Source organism: Ips typographus, linkage group LG11, assembly GCF_016097725.1.
Source record: "Ips typographus isolate SLU linkage group LG11, UJ_Ityp_2.0, whole genome shotgun sequence".
Lineage (NCBI taxonomy): Eukaryota > Metazoa > Arthropoda > Insecta > Coleoptera > Curculionidae > Ips > Ips typographus.
Window position 1 is genome coordinate 10,287,339 of NC_138432.1, and position 19,152 is coordinate 10,306,490.

The 19,152-nt window shown below is 38.6% G+C and overlaps 4 protein-coding genes and 1 long non-coding RNA gene across 7 annotated transcripts in view; 3 read left to right on the forward strand and 2 right to left on the reverse strand.

Moving 5' to 3' along the window:
* Syt4 (Synaptotagmin 4) lies at positions 1-3,140 on the forward strand. The gene is made up of 7 exons (XM_081989762.1): positions 1-205; positions 431-672; positions 727-822; positions 875-999; positions 1,051-1,423; positions 1,484-1,801; positions 1,852-3,140. Exons 1-7 carry the CDS (start codon positions 166-168, stop codon positions 1,969-1,971), a joined length of 1,314 nt encoding a protein of 437 aa, XP_081845888.1. The 5' UTR covers positions 1-165; the 3' UTR covers positions 1,972-3,140.
* The window catches only part of LOC145735747 (uncharacterized), a 24,032-nt gene continuing 5,068 nt past the window's right edge, over positions 189-19,152 (reverse strand). The window contains exons 4-8 of the long non-coding RNA XR_014179751.1: positions 8,192-8,437; positions 7,796-8,140; positions 1,237-1,409; positions 411-811; positions 189-356 (exon numbers count right to left, since the gene is read on the reverse strand). This is a non-coding gene — a long non-coding RNA (uncharacterized LOC145735747). The remainder of the gene's footprint in view (positions 357-410; positions 812-1,236; positions 1,410-7,795; positions 8,141-8,191; positions 8,438-19,152) is intronic.
* LOC145735714 (uncharacterized) lies at positions 3,253-14,567 on the forward strand. Of its 2 annotated transcripts, none has more exons than XM_081989708.1 (10): positions 3,253-3,558; positions 3,615-3,826; positions 3,878-3,953; positions 6,057-6,152; positions 11,493-11,648; positions 12,306-12,588; positions 12,638-12,841; positions 12,895-13,205; positions 13,263-13,410; positions 13,465-14,567. In XM_081989708.1, exons 1-10 carry the CDS (start codon positions 3,350-3,352, stop codon positions 13,564-13,566), a joined length of 1,797 nt encoding a protein of 598 aa, XP_081845834.1. In that variant the 5' UTR covers positions 3,253-3,349; the 3' UTR covers positions 13,567-14,567. The 2 variants fall into 2 exon arrangements, with proteins under 2 accessions (XP_081845834.1, XP_081845835.1); XM_081989709.1 differs by having other exon boundaries at positions 3,253-3,549.
* Positions 14,561-15,349, reverse strand: LOC145735743 (transmembrane protein 267). Of its 2 annotated transcripts, XM_081989789.1 has the most exons (3): positions 15,272-15,349; positions 14,979-15,211; positions 14,561-14,924 (listed from the first exon to the last, which is right to left on the reverse strand). In XM_081989789.1, exons 1-3 carry the CDS (start codon positions 15,273-15,275, stop codon positions 14,595-14,597), a joined length of 567 nt encoding a protein of 188 aa, XP_081845915.1. In that variant the 5' UTR covers positions 15,276-15,349; the 3' UTR covers positions 14,561-14,594. The 2 variants fall into 2 exon arrangements, with proteins under 2 accessions (XP_081845915.1, XP_081845914.1); XM_081989788.1 differs by having other exon boundaries at positions 14,979-15,345.
* The window catches only part of LOC145735705 (exportin-4-like), a 5,785-nt gene continuing 2,090 nt past the window's right edge, over positions 15,458-19,152 (forward strand). Inside the window, exons 1-9 of the mRNA XM_081989684.1 lie at positions 15,458-15,624; positions 15,682-15,881; positions 15,938-16,398; positions 16,478-16,614; positions 16,669-16,814; positions 16,868-17,039; positions 17,092-17,287; positions 17,485-17,599; positions 17,652-18,129. Coding sequence (XP_081845810.1) covers positions 15,577-15,624; positions 15,682-15,881; positions 15,938-16,398; positions 16,478-16,614; positions 16,669-16,814; positions 16,868-17,039; positions 17,092-17,287; positions 17,485-17,599; positions 17,652-18,129 — 1,953 coding nt within the window. The 5' untranslated portion in view covers positions 15,458-15,576. The remainder of the gene's footprint in view (positions 15,625-15,681; positions 15,882-15,937; positions 16,399-16,477; positions 16,615-16,668; positions 16,815-16,867; positions 17,040-17,091; positions 17,288-17,484; positions 17,600-17,651; positions 18,130-19,152) is intronic.

Consider the following 19,152-nt stretch of genomic DNA (forward strand, 5'->3'; position numbering starts at 1 on the left):
CAGTAAAGTGCTGTGCGTGTATGACTCACGGAAAGAGCAAAATATATTTTCGCAATTTTTGTGTCGTTTCAGTTCTTGGTGAACTCATTAATTTGCAGTTGGTACCTAGTGTACCTTTTAAGTTGATTCGAGTGTAAAGTTTGAGTCCATTATAAAGAGAACGATATGGCTGAGGAGGGGCCTATAATCGAACCTGTCCATGGAGGTAAGCCTGTAGAATTACTTTGTTTTATACCCAAAAAATTGTCAAAGTAACAGAGTGTTGGGATGCGTAGTTAGCAAAGTAGATTGAGATGCAGGAAATCGATTAACTTACTCATCTGAACTGAAAAGTAGGAGTATATAAACATGACCCCCTGAAAGAATGGATTTAATAACCTGACCTTGATTTAGTATTTTAATTTACTCACCAGCACCAACTGTATTTCAGTCAACTACTCGATCCTCGGCTTCTGCATAGGCGGTGTGATAGTGGCAGTTCTAGTACTGTTAGGCACGTACTTCTGCTACCAGAAACGCAGACGGCTACGCGCTAAACGCAACGGTCCCGACCAACCTCTAGCTTTTCACTCGCATCGCAGACCAACTGCTGTAAAGTCACCAGCAGGTAGTGGCACTCACTATTTGAAGAAGAGCCCTAGTCCCACTGGGGTATCCAAAACTCCACCTGGCGTAAGTTGGCACATCCCTCATTAAGCTTGAGTGGTAAATTAGTTGGGTTTCCAGGTGTCCACCCCACACACCCCCAGCCCTACTGGAATTGTGGGACCTTTGGAAAGTGGTGTATCAAGCCAACCATTTGAACCAAAGCCTGAAATTCCAGTTAGTTGTTAAATGTTTCGACATTTTTCAGTCTGAAGTGTTGTGTTTGTAGGTTGTGAAGGATTCCTGCGTTGTAGAGAATGAACGTCAAACCCCCACTAAGGAGGAACAGGAGGCCAATGAGAAGAATCTACAACAGAACGTGGCTTATTTGGGCCAACTGGTGTTCAAGTTGAGGTAAATTTTGATTAAACTAGTTCACAAAACCATTTTAAAGTGTTAACGTAGATATAAACACGACAAGAACGCTCTGATTGTCTCTGTGGTGAGGTGCAAAGATTTGCCAGCCAAAGATCCGAACACTGGATCTAGCGACCCCTACGTCAAGCTTCAGCTACTACCGGACAAACAGCATAAAGTCAAAACTCGAGTTCTACGCAAAACTCGCAACCCTGTTTACGATGAGGACTTTACCTTCTACGGAATCAGTTTCAATCAACTTCCCAGTATCACTTTGCACTTTGTCATCCTGAGTTTCGACCGCTACAGCCGCGACGACATCATCGGGGAGGTGTTTTGCGCTTTGAGCAATGTGGATATCGCCCAAATTGAGACTCAACAGATGGCGTTGTGCCGTGAAGTGCAGCCTAGAAGTTTGAAGGTATGATTAGCAATCTTTTCTGATCAGTTAGGATTAGTAGTGCTAATTTTGGGGTTATAGATACGGTCTCAAGGTCGCGGGGAGCTGTTAGTGTCATTGTGCTGGCAACCAGCAGCCAATCGTTTGACTGTGGTGGTGCTAAAAGCGAGAAATCTACCCAAAATGGACGTAACCGGTTTGGCAGATCCTTACGTAAAAATCTATCTGTTGTACAATGGTCAGCGTATTGCCAAAAAGAAGACACACGTAAAGAAGAGAACTTTGATGCCGGTGTTCAATGAGAGTTTCGTCTTTGATATTCCGGCTAACGGTCAAAGTTTGGAAGGGATCAGTTTGGAGTTTCTGCTTCTGGATTGGGACAGGGTCACTAAAAATGAGGTGCGTAAACGTGATTTTTTCTTTACCCTTTCAAACGTGGAACAATTTAGGTTATTGGGAGGCTGGAACTAGGCGGAGCTAAATGCACAGGCTCGGCTTTGACTCACTGGAATGAGGTTTGCAACTCTCCCAGGCGACAAATTGCCGATTGGCACAAACTCAAGGAGTAATCAGGGTTGCGACATATATTATAGAACATTTTTAATTGGTATTATTAATATAAGCTAATGTAAATGTGTCAGATCACATTTCCTCTATCTCTTAATGTCTGAAGTAGCTGCACTAATCATAGGATTCAACAGCTTTAATTGTGACTGTATATACATACATTATACACATTTAAAGTTAGAAACTATTCAATAAAATTGGGCTAAGTTGTAAGGAAATTTCAAGACATCTTAGTACAGTGGAAGTAGTGCTATGTTCCAACTGATGGTTTACTTTATTTAATTAGAATGTGTGATAAAACTATACAGGTGAGGTAAATCCAAGAGCGACCATAGGAAAACCGTGTAACGGACAGAGAAACGTAGGTAATTACATGCGCGGGAGAAAGACAGAACACGAAAAAAACATCAAGTAGGCCATATTTTCAGCGCGCTGTTGACAAAATAAATTTTGTCGACGGAGTGGATTTTGGCAACAGCGCGCTAAAAATATGGCCTACTTGATATTTTTTTCGTTTTCTGTCTTTCTCCCGCGCATGCAATTATACCTACGTTTCTCTGTCCGTTACACGGTTTTCCTATGGTCGCTTCTGGATTTACCACACTTGTATGTGGAAAGTCAAAGAAAATTGAGATGACGTCGCAAAATTTGACGTATATAACGTCACCCCAATTTGCTGTGTTTCGTTCTTAGTAGTATTAAGGGTGTAAAAAGTACCAATATTTATTATATACATTATATAAATGAAATTTGTAGAATTATATTTGCTGAACACAAAAAAGTAGTGTTGTACTAGCTTTAGTGAAACCGAAAACCTACATAACTACAACCATACAACAAATCCACTACAACGAATCATTATACCGAGATAGCAAAGATTTGATTTGAAAAATTGTGGATTGTAATGCTAAGTCTACATGTGCAGTCTGTGTATAGGTATTTCAGTGCAATTTGTACCAAACAACAATGCTGTGATTCACGCAATTACTGCACATGTAGATTTGTTATCAAGTATCAATATACTGATAAAAAATGTCTAAACTGATTTGATTAACAAGAAACAACTTTCAATACCCTGCACATATATTTAAGCTTAAAGTGAAGCACTTTTTTGTATATACTTCTACCTGTAGCAGTAAAGTCAATAAATGTTTAAAAAATCCCTACAGAACCGCATGATTCATTTTATTACACCCAATTGCGTGTACGTTTACGTTTATTGCCAAACCTTTATCACAACATGTAAAATAATAAAACTGAGTAGAAAACAATCATTTCTACATTGGCGGGTTTCTAAGCCTGAGATAAGCGAGCTTAGTCGAATCTGATAAGGCGAGATGAGCCATTTTGTTGTTATTCCTTGTTCGTAAGTGTGTGAATATGAGCCTAACAACCAGCACAGAACGGTGTGAGGAGGCCGAAGAAACGTCTTTAGAGGAGGATAATGAGGAAAGTGACGAGGCAAACGTCAAACTGGACATAGATCGTGTGCATTACAAGTCCAAGAGCGTGGAGAATCTACAGTTCGACAGTGAATCCGAGTTTAAACGTAATAAAAGTGACACCAAACTAAATGAACGGTATGCCAGGTAATTAAACATATGAACGAAATGGTGACTGTACTACTGTATGTACTTTTTCACAGATCATGGAGTTGCGCCCCTCCAGCTCAGGTTCCAGGAACCCCCCAGCCAGAACCACCGATCATTACTTCAGGTTCAGACTCTGAAGAGGTCGAATTGCGTAAACCGAAATCTTTGAATTTGCGTAAAGTGATTACCCGAAGTGTCCGAGGCTCAATCAGACTGGTCAAGGGATTGAAATCGGAAGGAGATGCGCTTTCCACGTCCAGCAGAGGTAAAACCAACTTTTTTCATTGATTTTGAGTAATTTGAGAGGATTTTACAGACAGTCGACTATTGTCGCTTTTGAAACCTTTAGCGGCTTTAAGGGACGTTAACCAGCCAATTCAGGATTTAACCAGGTGAGTGTAAATAGGCCTTAATGTGATTCCGCAAAAGGGCCGAACTCCGGGAGTGGATATCACGCAGTGGCACTCCGGGCCCGGATTTTGCGTTCTCGCGTTGCAGTAGAACTCGTACGGCAGAATAGTCGATAACATCGCGCGTTTCTCCAGTTTTCCCTCGAACAAAGCGGGGTTGAAAAATAAAATAAATAATTAGTAGTCAAAACAATCTGACGTGGGTTCGTTTCGAAAGCTTTTGCGGTGGAAAAACGCAGGTACGTGAGAGTATTTATTGAAATTCAAACGAGGGTCGTCTAAACCAGAAGGGCATTCTGTCAGAAGGTTTTTCTATACGTTAGTGCATGCAGGTGAATTTTGCATTAATATGCATGCATGTAGGTTTCAGTGTTCTGACTTGACTGAACTATAGTGATGTATAACTTATGTCCTTCGATTACCATCTTATTCCGGTCTAATTGCGGTTTTTCTATACCACCGATGGGAAAACCTTTAAAGTTAGGGATTAACCCACAAACACAAATGTGACATGTCGTTTGTATGGCTGCTGACTTAGAGCATGACTAAATCAGAGATCAGGCAGCCACACCGGTCACTTTCTAACCGTCACCAAGCCGGTTATTATGATATGGTCTCCCAAATGGTCAATTTAGTCTCATTTCCTAAACGGCGCGATGCGGTCCGCGTACATTATATAAATAGTCGGGATATGGCGACATAAATAGAAGGTTTATTATTATTAGTGTGGGTGGGTACAGAAATATGGGGCGAATTTTCAAAAAACTGAGACGCAAGAGGCGGATAATTCGCAGACAACCGAAAAGTAGTAGCGAATCGGATAGTTCATCGTCTGAACCGGAAGAATTCACTTGGTAGGTGCCCTCCAGAAATCGAGCTTAATTCGCCTAATCACCCATTTGCCAAAACATGATTTATTAGTTTGTAAAGGGAAAAAGCCTTTTCAGTCTACTATTTACACAAAATCGTTATAGGAATGCAAGTAGGTAGATAATCACGATGAGTTCAACCTTGGACGGCTGCCAAACGACCCCCCAAATTGGGGGATTGTAGTAAGGGGTGCGCATCAGGGGCCTTTCATATACAGGTGTGGTAAATCCAAAAGCGACCATATAGGAAAACCGTGTAACGGACAGAGAAACGTAGGTAATTGCATGCGCGGGAGAAAGACAGAAAACGAAAAAAATATCAAGTAGGCCATATTTTTAGCGCGCTGTTGCCAAACGTCGTAAATAAGTTTGTCGAGGGTATTGAATACTTACGGCGTTTGGCAACAGCGCGCTAAAAATATGGCCTACTTGATCTTTCTCCCGCGCATGCAATTACCTACGTTTCTCTGTCCGTTACACGGTTTTCCTATATGATCGCTTTTGGATTTACCACACCTGTATACAGAGTAATTCAAATTCAATCATTGGGATGTCAGAAATTATAAGATACGTTTAAATTGGGGCAAAGTCGCGCCAAACAACAACAGTACAGTTTGACAAGTACTGTCAAATAATGACATTTTGTACAATGTCTCAACTCAAAGCCAACTAAGGTAAAAATTAGTTTTTTTTGAATTACTTTGTCAAAATAAAATAAGAAAGTTGATGATGACGAAAAACGAAACGTCGTGTGACAAGTTTGAATCCATTATCGAATAGCTGGGGAAAAGTGACAATGAAAAGATGCTTTTAGTTGGCGAAACCGCAATTCGAGAAAATCCTACACAATTGGTGGATGGAACTTTGTCCACATTGTGTGCGATTTAAATTGGTAATTTGAAAGGTGCTAATTTAAGCTTTTTATATAAAAATGACAGAATTACAAGGAAAAATGTCTAGTACCCTGTTTAACATTGTAAAAAACGGTTTTTAATCTCCTGATATTATAATTAAATTATATGCATATGTGGTTCGAGGATTAAATAAATAAAATGCAAACACGTTGGTTCCGGATGTTCAGTTTACCAAACTGACTAGAACCAGATAGAAATTAGCGACTTTTTCATAACTCTGCAAATAGAGTGAGTATAGTTATAGGCTAATGTTGTATTAGAGTGGGCCTACCACAGTGAAACATATCTAAATGTGTTTTTAGGCAACCACCCGCCCCTCTTGTGGTAGAGGTACCCCCGGAGAGCGACGAAGACGCCGCCCATGAGCTAAGAACACAGAATCCCGCCCTCCTTAATGGGTGAGTACTTTATAACATCATTTGATTCATTTACACAATAGATTAAGCCTGGTCTATTGAATATTCACTATCAGAAAGCAAACATTGAAGGTTGAATGAGGAAAAATTGCAGTTGTACCGTGCTTTCCTTCACGTCAAGTAAAAAAAAACATAACAACGTTTAATTGAGAAATTTAACACCCAAGGACACGGCACGGCCTTTCATTGTTGTTAACTAATAAACTAAATCACGGGATTTTGTTTGTACGCAATTTAATATTCAAACGTCGCGCAAGTGGCAAAGCCCTCCAACTTTGTACAATTTAATATTCATTTATCTATTTAACACAGTCACCGGTAAAAGTGTTAAAAAAATCGATGACTATGGTTGAACAAGCGGCGAAAAAGTGCGTGAAAATCATGGACAAGTTGCAATTGAGTGATAGTGACCTAAGTGGGGACGAGGACAAACGCAAATTGGTTACTTTGACTAGGCGATTCAGTTTGCCGGGCCCCAAACGACTGTTTAGGCACAGTTTTAGACGACAACGCTCGAAAAGTATTGTTGAAAATGACAGGTAGACCATTTCAGTCTTTTTGCTAAAAAAATCATAGTCACTCAGTCAATGAGAAAAATGAACTTAAACCTTTGTACTAATAGACAGTTAAACGTGATTAAAATAATCGTTTTAGACGTGGGCGACCTCTATAGCAATATTATGCAAACTTAAAATTTTACTCCTCGTTTTTATTTCTAAAAAACTGGAAAAATACATTTTCCACGTAATGGCAACACTGTGTAATGAAGCAAAAAAACCCCGTTTTCAGTTAAGTTCCTCGAAAATATGAAACAGCAAAAACGTTGCCAACAGTAGCGATAAATCATATTAATTTGTGATTTTAATTTCATTTTTGGTATAAATTTAGTGGTTGCGTCAGAACTTTACCACGTTGCCAAGTTTGACGTTTAATTCCGTTACTGTTTACAGTTTAACTTAAAATTATTTTTCTAAATTGGTAAATTTTAGGACTTTTATGCATTAAAACTGTGAATTTTACAACTGTAACTGTGTAAATTTTGAAAATAAATTAAGTTTTCAAAACAGTGTACTTACATATTCAGCACAGTCTATTTATAAAATATGGTTATTTGCTTAATGTACTGTATGTCATCAAACTTCAAATCAATCTAGTCTTGTATGCTTGGTTGCATAAGTGTGGATAATAGTATACTTTTGACTGGGGTAAACTCAGGGTTGCCAAATTAACCTTCAAAATCTGTTGGAGTATACTAAAGTTCTAACCTCTGTCTTAAGAAGAGAAAGTAGCAGTTTTTGGTTACACTTTGACGTTTAAACGAACCTCCTAGCTATCATAGCAACTGCTAAATTGTGACATCTTTAAAAAGCTTGTTCACTTGTACTGTTCCGATCAAATATCTCGGTTACTTGTACTTTTTAAAATAATTGTGTTTGGTTCAATAAAAGGTCAAAACTACGAGCTAGATTTTAACGTTTGAACGAATCTTCTAGCTGTCATAGTACTCAAAAGATTAAATGTATTAAAATCCGGGAATAACAAATTATAAGCTATGAAAATAATATATTTAGGGAATTTTTTTTTGACACCTCTTACTTAAAGTGAAGTAAAACAAATGAACATACCCGTTACTTGAATTTCACACGTCAAGTGGACAAAATCAGGTGTTTGGCAACGTTGCAGTGTCGCGTGGCCATACTCGGAGAGCCATGAACGAAAAACACAGGACAGTCGAGCAACGGCCGCCTTGAACGGATCTATAGAGTAAAGGGGCCCGGTGTGCGGCTTGGCAACGCGTCGTTTACCTCTTCCTTAACATTCGTAAACTTGGCAACGACACTGTACGATGCCCTTTTGTTTTTTTCGCTAATATTAGTCAGTTGTCATCGCGTCACCCTTGATTGCGTATCCCTCGGGGTTGATTGTGAAAAGATTGTTGTTTTGTAAACAATATGGTTGTGCACGTGTGCCTGTACAAGTTACTGTTAGGTTAGGTTGTCTCAACAATATTGTTTGTACACCTTATTGGACTGCCTGGAAAGCTAGTCGGGTAAAGCATCACGATAGGTCACCGACCGACCAATTTGTCCCTGCACGTGCCCTCCCTGGAATTCGGAGGGCCGGTGAAAGATGATGCGGGACCGGCACGGCGCCCGCTCATGCGCAAACAGCACAGCGTGGCCTGCATGACAGATCCGGCGGCCATGTTGTACTACGTGCAGGGCGGGCCCGACAATGGCAAACTGCAACTGGTCCGGAACAAATTCCTGAGAAAAAGTCGGTGAGTTAGGTTATCATTCTATCACATTGCCAGACACTGTGGTGACGCTAGTGAATTGTTGGCTAACAGTATTGCCACAACGATCCAAGTACAAAGGGATCAGTTCAATGTCCGCATTATTAATTTTTGGACAAACTTTAATTTTTAATTAATTTTCTTAATTAACTGCCAATACCTTCTTGGACTTATGAACCCAATTTAACGCAAAAAAAAACAACATTTAATAACAAGTATGTTGGAAACATTAGCAGCTCGTCTAAACTGCTTCTAGAAATAGTTATGGTCTATCACAGTGTCCCAAATTTTCAGTTCCGTGTTTTTAAAATTGGCCGTCATCACCAGTTCCGGTGAGTGTTTTTCCTATTTCTTCTCCAAATAAATAACATACGGATCGAATCAAATTAATTCACAAGGAAATTCCTTTATAGCAAAAAATAGCCGCGTTTGTAAATATTTTGAATCGGATCCCAGTTTTAAGTGGGCCAATAAATATTTCAAACACTTGGGTTGCGTCGATGTTGTGAAAAAGATCTTCATTTTAATAGTGCCCTACCGCCACCATTTTGTCACACTCCCCTCTTTCCAACTCAAACTGTAAAAACTTATTGCATGGTTGGTCTATTCATTATTAAGATGTTATTCAGCTTCAGGCGATGCTTTTACCTTGACCTCACGTGCTTATTTATTTATTCACTTCCAGGCGAATTTTACTAGTCAAGTGTGTTTGAACAACTATTTTTACATGGAAAAAGTAAGGTTGAAGACCAAACTTATGAATCTTATTCCTGTTTGTGTCATTTAACTTATTAATAAACACCCACTAGTGATTATACTAAAACTATTTCAGTCCAGATTATTCAGGGAATTTCGAATTTTATTAATCACCGGCCGGGGAAATTTCAACCACTTCTGATGAAGACTTTAAATAAACCATTTTCAAGAATCCATTACCGGGAAAACGCACAACATTTTCTCGTTTCAAAGTGACGAAATTAGAGACCGGTCTAAAAATCGCTTGGCTCTTCGACAAAAGGAATCGTCGTTACCTGTGGGCCGCCGTCCTGTCCGCATTTAACTCCCGTCGACTTTCGAGGCTCGTGTGTGCTAGTTTTGCCTCCAAACTTGTTTTTTTTTTCGGGTTATTAGTGCCGATTTTATCAGTGAATCATTCCGTTAAAACTAGTAACTTGTTTGCGTAAGCTGGAGTTGGTTAGAGTAGTTGGGACTAGGAAAGTCCAGAATAAAAAGGTACCATGGAGAACATGGTTGCCACGAACAAAGTAAGCTTTTTTTTATGTGAGTGCTTAAAGCCTAAAAACAGTTTGTTGGTGTCATCCTTGAAATACATAATTGTTTTCTAACTCCCATAGAAAAAAAACTGCGAAAAAATGACAAAGTTAGCTAAAATTGTAGGTCTGAGTAAAATGAAACACCTTTCATTCACCATTTTGGACATTTTGTCAAGAATCTTACATCTTACACACTCAGCTCGCATTTGCCAACTCCCTAACATGATTTAACCACCCTGCATACTTATTTGAACTACACACGTTAAAAGCTAAGTAGAGTTTGTGCTGAATGTGACAGTCCAAGTGAGAAAAGTCACACTCAAAATCTAATTGAGCAAACTGAAAAATACGGTGGTGTAATCGGCCATTAATACCTTAAACTGTGTACTTATCATACAACTTTACGATAAACCGTTTTTTACTCCAATTATCTGGTATTTAGATTTAATGAATATGCTGTTTTTTCCCTAGAGTGACGTGCAGAAATTAATCAAGCCAAACTGTCCATAGAAATGTATTATTTACATGGAGGGGAAAGGGCATTAAATAAGTTTATTATTGCTATAACATTATAGAGAAGGCCGTAAAAACGATCGATAAATAATTCAGGTTCACGTTTAGGTATATTTCCTATTTCTAAAATTATTGTTTTTACTACCAATTTCAAAATCAGTTTTACAGTTACAAGTTTATGTGATTAATTACTGATAAGGCCTGGGTAATTACAGTTATGTTTGTGTTAGACATTTTGGTGACAAATCGAGAGAGCATTTCATCAGCCCTTGTTTTATTTTTTGATTTCCTAAAACAATAAATTCGAATTTCACCTGAAACGTTCCGTCAAGTAGTCTTGTTTTACATATTGAACAAAAGCAAAAAAAAACACTCTCCTAGAGGTTCAATCAAATTAAAAAGCCATGTTTTTCTACAGAGTGTTGGATGTAAACATTGGAGTGTCATTTTTCATACATCATAATCAAGTTAATAATGGATTGGTCGTTCAAGGGCCTCACTAAAGACCTTGGCCGATTTGCTTTATACATTTATGAGCAAGGTCGTGATCGATTTTATTGTGCTGAAGCTCAGCGTCCCACACTCTCCTAATTAGCTCCCTTCTCTAGAAATGCACCAACAATCGATATGCACCGTTCGAGTTAACAATGAAAAGGTCAAATTTAGACTGCTGAAAGTGCAAACGGTGGTTTCATTCATTTCGACTACTCCGTCCAAAATTTTGGCAACGTTACAGAGGTTATTGGAATAACGATTGCTCGTTACCTGGTGCTTTACGTACGCTAGTGTGTATGTATAAAGAAGTAAATTGCAAAAATGTTTAATAACTTTGTTTCCCTAAAGCTATTAATAACGTTTTCTACATGTTACCGTTTTCAAACGGCGCAATTCACGTTCACTTAATGATGCTAGAAACGTGAATTGGTCGAACCAGATAATTAACATTGGCATAAACAGTCACCACAATAGAACCAATTAAATAACAATTATTATGGTAATGGTTGATTTTTGTTAATTTATACAGTACAGGTTACTCTGTGTGAGTGTATAACTGATACAAACCTATAAGTTTATTGATACAAAGGTGGCAACACCGTAAAGTTTATCTTACATTCTTCAACTTAAGGGGGAGAATATATTATTCAGTAAAAAAACTTTACTAAAAAAAGGTAATTTTTAAAAAACACTTTTTAGGAAAATATTCTTGTTAGTACACTCTATAAAAATGTATTTTTGCAGGTCTTCGGGGAACTTTGGGAGTGCGGGTCACCGATCGGCCCCATCTACACCCCAAGGGCAGCTCGGGGCCCCGCCGGGGGGGTCATCCGAGCCCCTGCCCATTCCAACAGCCATACAGCGCAGCCCGAGCCACTCCGTGTTCACCAAAGCTGACAAGTGAGTATATAATCACACACCTGACACTTATTGAAACACCTGGGCTGTTATAAATTAAATTTTATCAGATTTATATATTTATTAGCCACTTGAGACATAAGAATTAGAAGGAATTAATTGGATATCCAAACAGAAAAGGAGTTGCTGGATGACCTGGGGGGTTGAGACGAAATTGTCAATATTTTAGTTCGCATTCTTTGCTAACCTTGTCCGAATCCCATCATTTATTTAAAATCCCTGGTTGTTGTATACAAAAGCCAAGTCGATAAGATAATTCTAGTGCTTGTGCGATAACGACGAATGAAATGATTGAAATGAATAATAATTGAGTATTGACTATCCTCAGTTTCGATTTGGACAACATAGAGTCGCATCGTTTTATTTTCATTCAAGCTTGTGTGTAATATTTGAGACTAAAATGCCACAGTTGGCCCGTACCATGTCCTTAGTGATCAAGATGCCGCCCAAAACCCCACAAAAGTCCAAAAGTGCTGCTATGTACATACACCGGAAAGTTCTTCCTGGTGATGACGATGATAGTTCCAGTAGTGGAAATAATGACTCCCTCGATATTGCGGATAGGTACAACAACCTTCACAATTCCAGTTTACACCTTAAAAACATGCAATGATACTAAATATAAAACTGAACTTTCAGGACAAACTTAAAACATCTGAGCACAAGCACACCCACCATGACTGCTCAAGGACAGCTCACGGAACCACCAAGTCCAAAGGCTGCCAAGGACCCAAAAGTTCACACTACGTCCAAAGCACGACAGAAAAAGTTCTTGCGCCATTTTCCTACTTTGGAGGACGACGAAAAAGTGCTCAATTACTACTCGTGTGCTCTAATTGGTGATATACTACTTCAAGGCCATCTCTACATCACCAAGAACTATTTTGCTTTCTATTCTAACGTATTTGGATATGTCACCAAGGTACACTGCTACTAATCATAGAAAATGTTGACTTATTGGGGATTTGCAGTTGCTCATACCAATTCTGAGTGTGGAGGAAATCACCAAAGAAAAAACGGCTCGAATCATCCCAAACGCTGTGGGTATAACCACAGTCACTGAAGACAAACACATTTTCGGCAGCTTAATGTCCAGGGACAGCACGTTAGCTTACATGAAAACTGTATGGCAAAAAGCCAAAAGTGAGGAAGCCTTACCAGAACCTGAAATTACCGTAAGTGTCATCTAACGCTCGTCAAGCAACATGATGTGTGAACGCAATTACAGGAACAAGACTCCTCCGAGTCTGAAGTGAGCGGAAGGGAGTCTCCAGGATCAGAAAAACCTCCCGCCACAGAAGTCTTGGCGGTTGCGAAATTTGATAAGATGCGTAAAGAAAGCGTGCGTAACCAGACCGATGGCTCCCATCTGGAACGCAAAGGCTCCAAAGGATTTGTGCGCACTCTTAAAGACGCAATAACCGAATTCCGGAAACTCCCTAGACAAAGCCTTATCCTGGTGGCCACCACACTTCTTCTGATCTTGCTCTTTCTATCCGCCGCAGTGCTGCTATATCGGATACACAAAATCCAAAACAGGTTATACCAACCACATTTTTTATCACCAAAAAGTAAGTAAAAATGTATTTTATATAGGTATTCTGTATCACTGCAAGGCGCTTCACTTTCCTCCACTACTGAAGACATCTACAGTGATCTCCTGCAATGGCAGACCCACCTTCATTCCAGATCCGCAGACGCAGTTAATAATTTCCTAGATAGTAACTTAGATCAAATAGCTAAGGTGAGTTAAAACTAGACATTTTCAAACAAATTACCAAGTTTTTGACAATGCCAGGTTAGACAATCCCTCGAAGCCCTATCGGCCCTTCTAATGGGACAGAAACAGCAAGGAGAAAACTTTTCTGACGAGTTAAATGTAGGTGCCAGTAAAAGTTAGCATTATTCGAGTGAAAGAGGGTTTTGAGTAGACGTTTCTTCGGCCTTTATGCTCACTGTAGACTAGACTTTTCTTCTCTACAAACTCAAACGGCCCCTAAGTCTCACCACTAATATTCTATACCTATAGCCCCTCTTAACACCATACAACTGGAAAAAACCAAACTAATAGTCGTTTTGCCAAAAACTATTGCCATTAACTTACACCTATTTATAAATAAATAAGTTTTAAAGTCGGAGCTCCTAGTCACGCGTCTAGTAATTAGGCAAATTGTTGTTTCTTAAAAAGTAATCGAAAGAAATAGGCCTAATGACATCAAAAAGGTATTAATCCTGATTTGAATGTTCAAATTAGTTTAACAGACCATTTTTTTTGTGTTTTTAAAGTAGCACTTCCTAAATGCATGCCAGTTGAAAATACTACACACCCACATTTTTTTAGTTTAATCTGTCAAATCCACAGGGCAGAATTTCTAGATTTAATAAGGGTTACTTGGACTGAACAGACTGAACGGCGTAAACCCGAATATGGGAGAGTGACTTTGTTGAAAGGAATTGTTAAATAAATCTGGCGGAAATATTCCTCATTGTATATTACCGGTCCAGATACGTGATTGAAAGGTTATTTATTCCAAATATATGTATATTTTGTATATTTTTTGTAGTTAGAACACCTTGGATACATAAGGAACCATCTATTTCCTTGTTTTTTTTTTATTTTAGATTAGATTGTTATATTCCTTTAAAAGGCCTTAAAGTGACTTGTTTTTGTATAGTTTTTTGTTTTGTACCTCTATATGGTTTTACATGTTTTGAGAAAGGGGACTAGAGAAATATTGTGAAGGATTTAATCATATTAATTTTAACTAATAATCCCAGTGTTACTTGCATCATATAGAGGTGAATTTGTTGAATTGTATCATTTCAAACCTAGTTGTATAATAGAAATCCTGTGATATTTTGTTTTTGCCTTCATCCATTATTAAACATAGTGGTTCTAAATGTTTTGGACTTTTATTTATTAAACCACTAAACCAAAACAGAATAGTCCACACCACTTAAACTCAAATCCGCTTTCAACCAAGTGTCAAGACATAGAACAACATAAGGGACTAAACAAACTAGAACAATGTAAAGACTGTATGGAATAGATGAAGTGCTTCCAAAGGGACAAAACCATAACCCACGTCTAGTCGCATCTCTCAAGTGATGACTGGCAAAAGCTGTCCACACCATAAAACCTGCACATTGTAACAGTGGCCATTGCATGACATAACTGGTCAGAATAAAAAGTATTGTCAAAATAAGAGGACCGGTTGAACAATGAAGGAACGGCCTATGGTTTAAGCTAGTGGCGTCCTACAACATTATAATAGCTAGAGACAAAATTCAAATCAACAATGTTGAACTAACCTTCAGCAATACAGATTTAGCAGCTACAAAGTGATCCAAATCAATTAAAGACGATAGTAAGGTACAAAGAACTACCTCGACGACTATGAGACGAAGTCCTAGTTGACTTTTGCGCCTCTTAACACAGTAAACCATCCAACTAAGGCCCCCAATTAAGCCGTGAGTAAGGTTGTCGTTTATGGCTTTTAAAACTGGTCTGCGACTAGTTTCTACTACGTAATCGCCTCCGAGGGCTACTACCACAATTAACAGGGTTAAATACGTACTGACATTGAATAATAAGTCTGTTATACTCATTGTTATTGCACTTTCGGTTCATTGTTGATTTTATTCCATAACCTCACTATTAAGCAATTTGTAAACATTGCCTTAATAAAAAGTCAAATGTCAAAACATTGACAAGTTACCTATAACTATCCTTTTCTACCTTATTGAAAACAAAGATGACCTAAAACAAATGCGAGCGCCATCTTTCAGTCTACTTAACTCCTAACCTCAACTTCTTTGTATGGAATGAAATTTACAAAAAACCTTAAACTGGCAAAACAGCAACTTGAGGCCCCTTCAATGTAAAAAGTGCCCCGCGACTAATAGCAACATGGAAGAAGCTATCGGGCAGCTGGAATCGGCGGCCCAAATAATAATGGTAACTAAGCTGGAAGTGTTCTTAACTAGGAGTATAAACAAAACAGAGTATTTTTAGGCGCCCCCAAATATTGTTACGAACGAACAAAGGCACGCGGCGGAGACCATTTTCCTCAACTTTAGGAAGAGTAAAAGTCCCTACGATATGTGCAGACAAATCCTAGAGAAATCCCAGAATCAGTATGTGATGTTTGAGGCTGCTGAAGTGTTAAAAGAGTCTATAATACGCGAATGGTCCTTTCTGTTGGCTAGTGATAGGTAAGTGAGTCTTTATAAATGCGAAGATACTGGTACTACTCCAAAAGCTGCTTTAGGAACTCATTGAGGCAATATCTAATGCAGTATGTGTCCACACATCAAGTGCCACATTTTGTTCGGGATAGACTGCTGCAAGTAATTGCTATAATGGTGAAACGCGCCAGTATTGACGATAATGGAAAGGACAGAGGCACAATTCTTCAGGAGGTGGAGAATTTGATTATGAATGCTGAGCCTGATAAAAAGCTTCTTGGGTGTAACATAATTGCCAATATAATGCAAGAATATGCCAGCACTGTTAAGTCCACTGATGTGGGACTGTCTTGGGAGGTGCATTTTAAAGCAAAAAAACAATTTGAAGCAACTGACTTGAAAAGGATTTTCCGTTTTTGTGTTTATTTATTGTCTGAAGTAGTAAAAAATGATCCACCTTACAATGAGATTATGACACAACTCACCAGACACTTGCTGCAGATTACTGAAAGGGTGCTGATGTGGGGCTATGTTTCACCAATCTATATCCTTTTTTAACAATATTGTTAGTACTATTTTTGGATCAAATTTTTAAGTAGAGTTTTCCTTAATGTTAAGTTTAATGCCTAAAAGATTGATTGGAATTTATGAGTCTGTGTATGAATCTGATCAGGCACCTGCCCTGAAACTCAGTACAGGCTGGACTGAAATAATGTACAATCCTGAACTCATCCCATTAATGTTTCAAATCTACTGGAAGGTTTGATGTTTAAACAGTCCCGGTGTGCAAGTGGTTAAAAGTGTTCAATTTTAGGTTAGAAACACTGATGAGCTGGCTCATCATGCATTGAACTGCCTTGTACAGTTGGCCAGTTTGAGTGGAGGTATTGTAAATAATGATGAATCCAGACTTAAGTATTTGAACAACTATTTGGTCAACTTTTTCCAGTTAATATCCAAGTTTGTTTTTTAATTATCTTTAGTATTAACAGTAGTAATTGATTAAATTTCAGTGCTACAATCAGGAAAAAAGAATCTTTAGGTATATCAAACATAGTGCGCAAGTTAGTGCTTTTCTTCATCAATGACTTTGGCAAACTACCCAATTCACTACAGGACACTTTAATGGATGAATTTACAAGGTTGACGTGCCAATTTTGCGAAGGAGCCGCTCAGGAGGACGCGGTTTGTTACTCAATTTAATAATTTTCATTTTATTACAACAGTAAAAATACAGGATCCAGATGAAGACAAGTTTTACATGGACGCGTTCGAAAACATGCTGGAAGCCTGGATTAATATATTAGGCGAGTTCAGTTCCATTTCAGAGGAGTTGCACCAAGCCTGTGCAACTCAAATCTTCAACAAGTACGTACAGTGCCACCTGGCAGCACCAGACGGCAACAGGAGAACGGACAATGTGGAAAGCATCGGTATGTTGTCTCTAATTAATTTAATTGCTTACATAAGCAGATGGACTTGTAATCTTTTTCTAATCTAACAAAATGCGGTAAGTGCCGCAACGAATTTTAAAAGTTGGAGGTAAGTACACTGATTATTCCTGCAAAAAGATAAAACTAGTCCAAATGTGTACTTTAGTTGTTTCTCTAAATATTTTAATACTTAATAGGGGCTTGCGATGAAGATGTGGAAGACAATGACCGTACAAAATACAAAGAGCAGCTTCAAACAATTGGCTTGCTGGGCAGAACCATTTTGTCGCACTCAATTCCCGTTCTATACAAGTACTACCTGCTGTCATTCACTATTGCTCATTTTTAATCACACACTTTGTAGAATATTAGAATCGCGAATCGAAGCGCTGCTGAATATGTTACCGATTATGCAACAACGCGCGATGAACATCAACGAAGCTGCCACCCTGGACAACGTGTTTGAGGACGTGCACTGGGCGGTGCTCATAGCGGGTCACGTGTTGTGCATGGAAAGTGACGGTGAAACTGCCCTTATTCCGTCCGAGGTGACCCTCCATTCAACGGAAATGGCCAAACGTGGCGTGTCCAACGCAGCGGCCAGCATCAAAGCTTTGGACTCGACCGACGTGTCGAAAATTTTACCACCTCAAGATCTAGAGCAGTGCGATCACGTGATACGGGTGGGGTACAACGTCATGCGGTTATGTTCCGTTGAGGAGTTGGCAATCTCGATGAAATTGGGACATTTTCTCAGTCCAGAGGTCGGGTCTACACTGATGTGGTTCTTGAAGCGTTGGTGTATGAGTTATCTGTTGCCCAACGAGGATTACTACCATCAGGTATGTTAATTGTTTGTACACGGTGATGGTATATTAGAAGTATCTAGAGAACAACTCAATATTTTTCCAAACTCTCCTAAATATTTTGGACTTAACGGTGTTGCCAGATCAGTAGGAAAGAACACCAACTTTTGATTTTCAAATGGAATACCCGGTTTTTAAATTCCTCGCAAGAAGGCTAGTAATTAATGTTGATACTTCCCTATACCTATCTTAGTTAGTTTCTTAGATATTTTATAAAAATGGTGAATGTGTCAGCAAAACGGTAGTCTATACTTTAATTAAATTCTCAAGTCCTGAAAGGTTTGCTGACGTGACGTTTTGTCTTCAGTTAGACAATACTACATGGTTGAAAAGCCCAGAGACAGAAAATCAAAAAGGCCTATACAGAGTGGTCAATATTTACCTTTTAGTCGGACAGATAAAAAAACTGCAAAAAGTCCGTTTTTTTAAATGGATCCATCGGTGTTTTCTGGTTTATAATAAAACAACATTAAATTTAGATCAAATCCATGTATACATTTCCTATACCTAACTTCAACTGTTTCTGACTTATTAACAGTTTTTCCTTAAAGGGCGCATTCAATCGTAATCCATACTAAGAGTATACATGGAGTTGTTCTACATTTAATGTTCTTTTATTACAAACCATAATGCATTGGTGGTTACATTTAAAACAAATGAACTTGTGGCAATTTTCTATCTATCCGACTTAAAGGTAAATATTGACCACCCTCTAGGTTTTTTCATATTGAGCCTTTAAACTTTTCAACCATGTGGTATTGTCTAACTGAGAACAAAAGATCACATAAACAAACCTTTCAAAACTTGGGAATTTAATTAATGTAGATTAGAAACAGGATGTTCCATTTGAAAATCAAAAGTTGGTGTGGTTTCCGATTGATTTGGCAACACCGCAAGGTTCAAAATATTTTAGATAGAGAGTTTGGACCCAACTTAGGCTACACTCCAAATTCAACAAAAAATATTGAGTCGTTCTCTAATATACCGTCAGGGGCAGTA